General features: G+C 53.9%; 1 protein-coding gene across 3 annotated transcripts; it reads left to right on the forward strand.

Moving 5' to 3' along the window:
* Nucleotides 1–226: 226 nt before the first annotated feature.
* On the forward strand, nt 227–8,890 carry CDK5RAP3 (CDK5 regulatory subunit associated protein 3). 3 transcript variants are annotated; one of them, XM_058702498.1, is made up of 14 exons: nt 227–356; nt 582–627; nt 2,664–2,795; nt 3,072–3,172; nt 3,536–3,584; nt 4,256–4,434; nt 4,631–4,767; nt 4,985–5,129; nt 5,526–5,636; nt 6,044–6,119; nt 6,758–6,846; nt 7,700–7,905; nt 8,258–8,429; nt 8,540–8,890. In XM_058702498.1, exons 1-14 carry the CDS (start codon nt 351–353, stop codon nt 8,603–8,605), a joined length of 1,515 nt encoding a protein of 504 aa, XP_058558481.1. In that variant the 5' UTR covers nt 227–350; the 3' UTR covers nt 8,606–8,890. The 3 variants fall into 3 exon arrangements, with proteins under 3 accessions (XP_058558481.1, XP_058558482.1, XP_058558480.1); XM_058702499.1 differs by lacking the exon at nt 3,536–3,584 and having other exon boundaries at nt 263–356; XM_058702497.1 differs by lacking the exons at nt 227–356; nt 3,536–3,584 and adding an exon at nt 365–494.
* The last annotated feature ends 531 nt before the right edge of the window (nt 8,891–9,421 follow it).

Here is a 9,421-nt window from a genome sequence, read left to right on the forward strand (position 1 = left end):
TGGCCGGAAGCTGTCCGGACCAACTCTCCGGCGCCGTCTGCCGTGATCTCGCAGCCCCTGCAGCCTTTTCTCGGCGTCCCCGCCCTTCTCCAGCTCTGAGCCCGCCTCGCGTCTCCCATTGGCTGTCTTCGGTTCTCCCGCCCCTCCCGAGCTCAGCCATTCGGAGCCCCGAGGTGGGTGGGGCTTGTGGCCAGGGGTGGAGCGCGCGCCCCGATTGGCTCGGAGGAAGATGGCGACGTGGCCCGAGGAGGTCCGACTGTGCCAAAACTGAGGCTCGGCCAGGCCTGCTCTGGATTGGTTGTAGGTGGGGCTGACTTGGGTCGCCGGCCGGAAGCGGAAGTGGAGGAAAGATGCAGGTGTGGAGACAGGAGCTGGGGGAATGGGGCACTGGTCCGTCACCCCTGGACTGAGCTCAACCCGTCGGTCCCAGACCCGCTTCTCCGGCCTCCCTCCCGGGTTCGGCCCTCCCCGGCCCAACATTCTGGCCCCTCAAGGTGGCCGTTGGGCCCCGGAAATAAGCGCGCGGGTGGCACGCCCCCTCCCCGCGCTCAAGCCCCGTTTCTCGCTGTGTTTCCCGCCAGGACCATCAGCACGTGCCCATCGACATCCAGACCAGCAAGCTGCTCGGTAGGAGGGGACGCCCTGCGCAACCGCTGTCAGGGGGAAGCCCGGCCCATTGCCTCCTGTTGCCAACAGCTGGGAGCCGTGACGCCCCAAGGCCCCTTACCACTCGCCCTGTTCTATGCCCTCTGCGGTGGCTACCTGCCGGCGCTAGGAAGAGCGGGAAGGAACCATTCTTAGTCTGTACTTGACCTGCGTCTTCTACTAACACGTCATTCCTAACACGTGTTGTTAAGTCATTCAGGCATCAAGAGAGTAGTGGCTTACTTTAAAGACGGTCAGCTACTAAGCAGTAGATCTGAAATTGGAACTTAAGTTTGTCAGCCCCCAGGGTCGATGCTTTTTGTATGAAAAAAAAAAAACTTACTTTCCTTTCGTTTTAATTCTTTTTTTAAATTTTTAATTATTTTTGAAGGAGAGAGAGAGCATGAGCGGGGCGGGAGAGCAGAGAGAGAGAGAGGGAGACACAGAATTCGAAGCAGGCTCCAGGCTCTGAGCTGTCAGCACAGAGACTGATGTGGGGCTTGAACTCACGAACTGTGAGATCATGACCTGAGCCGAAGTCGGATGCTTAACCGACTGAGCCACCCAGGCACCCCTACCTTCCTTTCATTTTAAAAGCTTCCATCTCCCCTTGATTTTAGGAGGAAGAGAGACAGAGATCCAATTGGGAATAAAGACCTTTTAGTGGCCAGGCCATCTCCCTGCTGCCAGTATCTGATCTCTATACCTCCTCAGTTCAGAGCCAGGCAAGGACCTCTTCATTATGACTTTTCCAGGGCGAGTGCACGGCTCCTGGATTTTAAAATGCTCATTGGATGAATTGATTTGATGCTAGTTTAGTCATTAAGATGACCTCTGTTTGACTACCTCGTCCCCTTCTAGTTCTATGACATCTACAGAATTTTTCTCTCGGAAGATTTTAGAGGAATACAGCAGAAGCAGTGTAAGTGATAGCTAGCGTGGGACCCCAATGTTTGGCTAGTTGGCAGGTGTACTAACAAGGGCAAGGTTCTGGACTCACCACTGTGGACCATTCGGTCAGTCCTGTGCAGTGGCCACTTGATGGAGCTTCTGTAGTGTCCTTTCACATTTGTCCCAGTTCTGCAGCACCTGTGCACTCTTGCTGTATGAGCTTGTCATTGGTCATAGGAAGGACCAATGGAACAGCAACCATTCATTCAGAGTTGGCTCTACCAGGTGCTGTTTTAAGCACTTGACATTGTAAAAATGATTTTTACTAGGATTTCTCGAGTCCTTGCCATGTGCTAGGCACGGTGCCCCATGTTTTACTTTCATTCCCTCTTGTGTCCAGTACCGTATTATCCCCATCTTACATGTGGGGAAACCAAGGCACAGAAAGGTTAAGAGATTTGCCTAAGCAAATTGATAATCAGAAGCCAGGACCATGTGATGGCAAAGCCTAGCTCTTAGTGCTCTCCTCCTGAGGAAATGTACATGGCTCTCATCCCCCCACCCGCTCTACTAAAAACACAAATCTGGGCTCAGATTCCAGGAGGTCAGTCATATTGGTATTCTCGTGGTGCCAGGTGTTACCTAGTCTGTAGGGCGCTGTAGGTATTAGGGGCTTTGCAGTTGTTCATTCATCCGGTACTTGGCATAATCATCTTGTATTTTCCATTGTCACGGTTAATCCCAGCCCTGAGGAAGTGGAAGTTGAAAAGCATCCTCTGTCAGTAAGAAAGATATAATTACTCATGGAAGCAAAAATATTATGGAGAATTTAGAGCAGTCAAAAGTGGCACTTTGATGTCAGGACTAATTCACAGTTTTTCTTTATCCCTGCACGGAGGCAGTTGCTCTATAAAAGTCACACTGCGATGAAGTCAGGTTGCTGGAGTCTGTTTAACGCCAAGGGTCCCTTTGAGGCTCTCTTTATTCCCATCTTCCCGTGATCCCCCACACCTTAACCAATATGAACACAACTTTTAGCCAGTGTCTTAGCGTATTTCACTTGAATTAGTGACGGCGTTTTGGCTGTCATGAGTGGGAATGCTATGATTTGGGTGTTTCTCACATAGACTGGCTGGTCGACAGACGACACTGCAATCTGAAATGGCAGAGTCTGGTGTTGACCATCCGAGAGAAGATCAATGCTGCCATCCAGGACATGCCAGAGAGCGAGGAGATCGCCCAGCTGCTCTCTGGATCCTGTGAGTGATTTGGGACTACATTGCTGGAGCCCCGTCTTTCCTGGAGCACTGTATATCAGCCAACCTCCTCCCTTATTGTTTAGCTTTAGGACTAATCCCTAGAGAAAGATTTATTTGGGGGGGGGGGGTACATGCTAGTTTCTTCCAACACACAATGGTGAAGGGGAAAGCTATGCATGCTAAGATTCTCAGCACATTCATCAGTCAGCCATGTGCCCAGCATAGGTGGGCAAGATACTATAATTCCCAGAGTCTTTGCTCTTCCTTGCTGTCTAGACATTCACTACTTCCACTGCCTAAGGATCGTGGACCTTCTCAAAGGCACCGAAGCCTCCACAAAAAATATTTTTGGCCGGTACTCTTCACAGCGAATGAAGGCAAGTGTGGCTGAAGCCGCTTAATGTGCAGCCAGACCCATCCGGTCTACAGGGTCAGAGCCTCTGGTCTCGCTGAGGGTCCGGTGGAGATGCCTACATAGCATATTTCCTGAGCTTTCCGTCCATCCCCAAAGTTTATACCAAAAGTAGATCCTACCCCTGGGTTTCCATTTTCAGGCCTGCTGCTTTGGGGAATGCTCATTGGCACCACGTTGTTAAAATGAAGTGGGTGGTCCAGCCAGCGTTACGTAGAAAGGCAAGGGGTTTGCGTCTGATGTGATGTGAAGGCTGTGTGCGGCTTGAGCTGAGATGTGGCTGCCCGAGTGCTATTCCGGCTCACTTCCTATTTCCGTTCTTACCCAGGATTGGCAGGAGATCGTAGCCCTGTATGAGAAGGACAACATCTATCTAGGTAAAGTGGCCCAGCCTGGGAGGCTGGAGTCCAGGGGCAGCCCACTCCCAGAGTTCTGGGACACTAGGCTTCCAGGAGGCACAGTCCGTGTGGGGGATGAGGCTGGGGTATGAGTGTTTGCCAGGTGGGCCAAGAAATTCCCCAAAGAGTGTTGGGAGAAAGTGGAAGATCAGGCAAGTAGGGGGCTTTGCCGGGCCTGACCAGGGAAGTATGTATAGACCCAACCCCACTGACCTCTTGGTGACCACCTCCCCCCTCTTCTCCACTGGGCAGAGGAAGCATGGGTCATCGGGAGGCCATATTGGATGCCTGAGAGTAATTACAGGGCCGATTGTACTTCGGGGTATGTTTCCCCCAAGTATTAATAATAATAATAGCTGATGCTTACTGAGTATCTACTGAATGCCAGGAATCGTACTCCTGTTTCATATGGATTCTGTTAGTCCTCGTGGTAAATATTTTGGCCCCTATTTTACAGAGGAGGACTGGATTGGAGAGGATAAGGTGGCTATGTGAGGTTCCACGGCTGGGAAGGGGAGGAACGGGGTGGGCGGTGGGGGGAGCCAGGCCGTGCTCTCCGCTGCCAGGCCTCGGTGTATTTGTGCGTGTCCCAGGGGCATGCTTGCCTTGTGGTGTGGGCGTCTGGGGTGAATTTCCTGGGCCCTTCGCAGTGGAACTCTCTAGCCTCCTGGTTCGGAATGTCAACTACGAGATCCCTTCGCTGAAGAAGCAGATTGCCAAATGCCAGCAGCTGCAGCAAGAATATAGTCGCAAGGAGGAGGAGGGCCAGGCAGGGGCCACCGAGATGCGAGAGCAGTTCTACCACTCATGCAAGCAGTACGGCATCACGGTGAGCAGGGGGGCTCCTGGGGCCTCTTGGCCTGAGCCCAGCTCCTTGGCTTCTGGGAAAGGTTCCCTTCTCGGCCCGGTTGCACCCTTCCTGGGCCAGTGTCTCACCCATCTCCAGTCTCCGGGCATTTTCTTTAACCCACTGGGCTCCGCTTCCCACCACTCCTGTCTTAGCCTCCCTCGTCCATCCTCTTTAGGGAGACAACGTCCGGAGAGAACTGCTGGCCCTGGTGAAGGACCTGCCGAGTCAGCTGGCTGAGATCGGGGCCGGGGCCCAGTCTCTGGGCGAAGCCATTGACCTCTACCAGGCCTGTGTGGGGTTTGTGTGTGAAAGGTAAAGGACCTCTTTCTCTCCAGCAGCGGGGACAGTTGACCTATTTTTCCTGCTGTCCTCTCTTCTCTGCTTGTGTTTTCGGACATGACATTTGAGTTTAATTTTACATACGTGAACCTGTGGAAGCCTTGCCCATCTGGCCGCAGGGCTCAGGGTGGCGCCCGGTGGGGGCTCTGTGAGTGGGCAGTGGGAGGGTCAGTCTGGTGCTCCGTTGCAGCCCCACAGAGCAGGTGCTGCCGATGCTGCGATTCGTGCAGAGGCGGGGAAACGCCACGGTGTACGAATGGAGGACGGGGACCGAGCCCTCTGTGGTAGAGCGGCCGCACCTCGAGGAGCCTCCTGAGCCGGTGGAAGAAGATGCGGTAAGACGATAAGCGAAGTGAGAGCTGCTTCCTCACCCCCCCCCAACACAGCTCCACCCCTCCCCACCCCACCCTGACTGAGTTCAGAGTCTCAGAAGGAAAAAAAGAAGAAACTATACATAGAAGGGTCCAGGGGGGCCCTGTTCCTTTAATTTTCTGGCCTCCTTGAGGCCAGAGTGTAGATGAGCACTGAAGAGGCTCAGTGAGCCTGTTGGCTTTAATCTAGGAATCCTTCGGCCCCGTGAACTCTGAAGTCGGGCGGTCCTTTGGGGAGCGCGGAGGCCACTGCACTTGAACAGTGTGCCAGTGCCCCTTCCGGGGGCAGCTGAGGCCCCTGGGGAAGGCCCCTTTGCTTTCACCCACTTTCTTTGAGCTAACACTTTTTTCCCCTTCTAGATTGACTGGGGTGACTTTGGGGTGGAGATGGCTTCTGAAGGGACGGACTCTGGCATCTCTGCCCAGGCTGCCGAAATTGACTGGGGCATCTCCCTGGAATCGGACTCAAAGGTTAGGACGCTCTCACAGTCCATCCCTCTGAGCACTTTTCTGTGGTCACTGCTTTGGTGATAAAAGAAGCGTTGTCTGTCTCTAAAGGCATTTCTTAAAGTCCCTAGCTTTCAGACCAGATTGGCAGGGGGAGGCAGTTTCCACAGTGACATATCCCAGGTTTGACATTTTTCTCCTGGCATTTGGGGCAAGGTGTCAGGTACAGGCAGGTGGTAATTCTAAGCAGGGATGAGAGTGGCAGCATACATGGGCCCCCTGCCATCTTTACCACCTGTGTCAGGGCTGTAAGTCCTTCGTACAGTTGAAATGTGTAGGCCTTGGACTTATCAAGGGCTTTGGTTTATCCCGGCTCCCTTTGCTGGGGAAGATTCTTGCAACCCTGCCAGGGTTCTTTGCTTTCTACCCAGGAAACTGGGGGCGATGGGATAGACTGGGGAGACGATGCCGCTTTGCAGATCACAGTGCTAGAAGCTGGAACCCAGGGTAAGTGCAGCCCTCCCTGTAGCCCTGGCAGAAGTGAGTGCTCAAAAGCCAGCCACCCTGCCCCTCACCCCAACGTGTCTCTAGAAACAAAGAAGAAATGCACTTGCCAAGATTGGGCTTCTCACACATTTAACTGTTTTCTCAAAATCTTGATGATGACGTGAGTGTGGAGGAACATTATAAGTCTGGAAGCTCTCAACTTTTGAGATCTCAGATATGGGTCACCTTTCCTGGTGGGAGGTTCCTGGAGGGCTGCTGGACTTGGAGGTGTGACCTGACCCCCTGCCCACTGCTGGAGAGGATGCAGCAGCGATCTGAGCCGCTAGAGGGCGGTGCAGGATGAAACTTCGCGGCCTACCAGAGCAGAGGAGGCCTTTCCTGGCCCTGAGCCCAGCTCTGCGGGGGGGCACCCTCCCCCTCCCTCCCGCCCCGTTGTCACAGACTGGCGGCCTGTAGTAGTGGCTGGTAGCAGTGTCCGGTTAGGGAAAGGGTAACCCTATCCTCCTGGGATGAGATCGATAGTAGCTTTAGGGCAATGGGTTTGTGTCCATATTAACCCACCAGAACCTCTCGAACTTGAGGGTCTTTTTCTGTGGTCCTCAGCAACTTTATCACTTCTCTGTCTCTCCTCCTGGCAGCTCCAGAAGGTGTTGCTAAGGGCCCAGATGCCCTGACACTTCTTGAATACCCTGAGACCCGGAATCAGTTCATTGATGAGCTCATGGAGGTACCTTCGTCCTCTGGGAGGACGCTTCCTCTTTGTATTAATCTCCGCCTGTTGCCTTCCCAGTGGACTGCTGGCTGGTGAGGTCCTCGTCAAAGTTCTTAGTCCCCACCTATTCCCTTTTCTTTCTGCCCAGAGAGGCCCCTCTTAGCCTCCAGGACGGAGAAGGACAAAGGGATCAAGTTTCTAAGGTAGAATAAGAGTGACAAGACATGCGGCTGGTTCCCAGATTCTTCCCAGCCTTTTCTTAATCCAGGGCTTCTCAGATGTGGATTCCTGTTCCCTGAATTTCATTCCTCACAGAGAGAAAATACCTTCACTGGGGCAGAGAGAACCCGTTGAATCTGTGTGTCCTTATTATCCATACACTGGGAGGAAGGAGAGGTGTCCAGGGCTTGAGAGGGCCTGAGATAGGAGTAGGGGACAGAAGAATGACAGTGAGAGGCTGCCTCAAGGTCTCACATTATAAATCTTTTTTTTTTTTTTAATATTTTTTATTTTTGAGAAAGAGAGAGAGAGAGTGTGAGCCGGGGAGGGACAGAGAGAAGAGAGAGACACAGAATCCGAAGCAGGCTCCAGGCTCTGAGCTGTCAGCACAGAGCTGGACATGGGGCTCGAACTCAGGCACCGTGAGATCCTGACCTGGCCGAAGTTGGACACTTAACTGACTGAGCCACCCAGGCGCCCCATCAAGCTCTCACATTATAGTTGCTAAGTTTTTAGCAGTAAAAGTATTCAGAGGAAATAACACCTTCTCACCCAGAGTCCAACCCTCACGTCTCATTCTTGCGTTTTGAGCATCTGAGAACGTCTGAGTTCTCTTCTTGGTTTCAACCAGATCCTCTTCTGCCCTCAGCTCGAGATCTTCTTGACCCAGAGAGCCGTGGAGATGAGTGAGGAGGCAGACATCTTGTCCGTGAGCCAGTTCCAGCTGGCTCCCGCCATCCTGCAGGGCCAGACCAAAGCAAAGATGGTTACCATGGTGTCGGCGCTGCAGGATCTGATCGGCCGGCTCACCAGTCTTCGAATGCAACACCTGTTTATGATCCTGGCCTCGCCAAGGTCTGGTTTCCCCCTTGACGTCGGGCTGTTCCGGAGCGTGATGTGGGGCTCTGCCGTCTTGAGCAGCCCCGACTCCTTGTGTTCCTCTTCTCCATGACCCCCCAGAGCTCTTCTCTGCCTCCCATAGCGGTGCTGTCACGGTTGGGATCAGGGGTTGTCTTGGGGCAAGATGGCTGTGCTTCCCAAGTAGGACAGGGGAGCTGGGAGCACTCTACCTCGCAAAGGAGTTGAAGGGTGTGGAGGCTGAGAGGCCTGCTAGGGATTTGGTTTCCTGAGCCTCGCCTTGCCCAGCAGCTGAACGGGGATGCTCGGGGTTGCTCGGCTGCACCCCTTACCTGAATACCCTGCACAGGTATGTGGACCGAGTGACTGAGTTTCTCCAGCAGAAGCTGAAGCAGTCCCAGCTTCTGGCTTTGAAGAAGGAGCTGATGGTGCAGAAGCAGCAGGAAGCGCTTCAGGAGCAGGCGGCCCTGGAGCCCAAGTTGGATCTGCTGCTGGAGAAGACCAAGGAGCTGCAGAAGCTGGTGAGACCGGAAAGGCAGACCTGCCAAGCAGGTGGGGGACTCCCAGTTTCTACACAGCAAGGCACCCCTGCCTCTCTGCTTCCCACCCACTTGGTACCTCTGTCTTTCAGATCGAAGCTGACATTTCCAAGAGGTACAGTGGGCGCCCCGTGAACCTGATGGGAACCTATCTGTGACAGCCCCCACATTCTACCTTCCCGGCTTCCCAGCCTTCAGGAAGGGGGGTGCGACAGCCAGGGCTGATGCGGCAGGGCCCTTCCTGGCCAGAGACCAAGTGATTGGAGGATGGAAGGCCGCATGAAGGAGCCGTCACCTAGATGGCGACCTTGACCCTCACTGTATTTTCTGGCAAGAAGCTATCTTGATTGGCCCTGTTGCCTGTCAGCCTGCAACCCTAGTTTCTGGTCCTTCTCATCATCTAGTTGGACTTAATAAAAGAGGAAGAGACTCTTTCTTCACCACTGACAGTTTCTGCTTCTCTGGGCCTTGAGTCAAGGCCGTGCACCTGTTTGCCTGGGCTTCTTGATCGAGTGGGTTCCCTAGGCCATCAGCTGTTCCTGTGGAGTCCTGGGTTAGAGACTCTCCCTCTTTGCCTCTGGTGACAGGGAGGGCCCCCGATGAGCATCTACAAGTGGTTCAGCAAGCTCTGGGGTAGCTGAGTCTGCTGGGCCCCTTTCTCTCCATGGCCAGGCCAGACTGCCCAACTTGGGCCAGAAAGCCAAGGGGAACAGTCGAGTGGCAGCCTTGTTGGAGCCAGCGAAGCTGTATTTTCCTTTTAATCACAGCTCACCTCCAGGCAGGGGGAAAATGCGGTTTGGGGAGGAAGGGTCTGATAAACAAGGTGGAGACAGGAGTTGTCACCTTCACTAGCCGCCTGTCCGCTTCCTGCCCGTAACTGCCCACACTGTGATTGGGTAGAGCCCACCCCGGGATGGCGCCCCTCTCCCAAGCCACCTACCCATCCCCATTTCCCAGGAAGGGTAGGGGTTGGG

The sequence above is a fragment of the Neofelis nebulosa genome, chromosome 16 (assembly GCF_028018385.1).
Source record: "Neofelis nebulosa isolate mNeoNeb1 chromosome 16, mNeoNeb1.pri, whole genome shotgun sequence".
Taxonomy (NCBI): Eukaryota; Metazoa; Chordata; class Mammalia; order Carnivora; family Felidae; genus Neofelis; species Neofelis nebulosa.

What these genes read in the sequence shown, in the direction of transcription:
- CDK5RAP3 (XM_058702497.1), top strand. Translation starts at nt 380, where the DNA reads ATGGGGCACTGGTCCGTCACCCCTGGACTGAGCTCAACCCGTCGGTCC. An exon ending in CAACATTCTGGCCCCTCAAG is followed by an intron (nt 495 to 581) that starts GTGGCCGTTGGG and finishes GTTTCCCGCCAG; the next exon opens with GACCATCAGCACGTGCCCAT. An exon ending in GCTAGAAGCTGGAACCCAGG is followed by an intron (nt 6,120 to 6,757) that starts GTAAGTGCAGCC and finishes TCCTCCTGGCAG; the next exon opens with CTCCAGAAGGTGTTGCTAAG.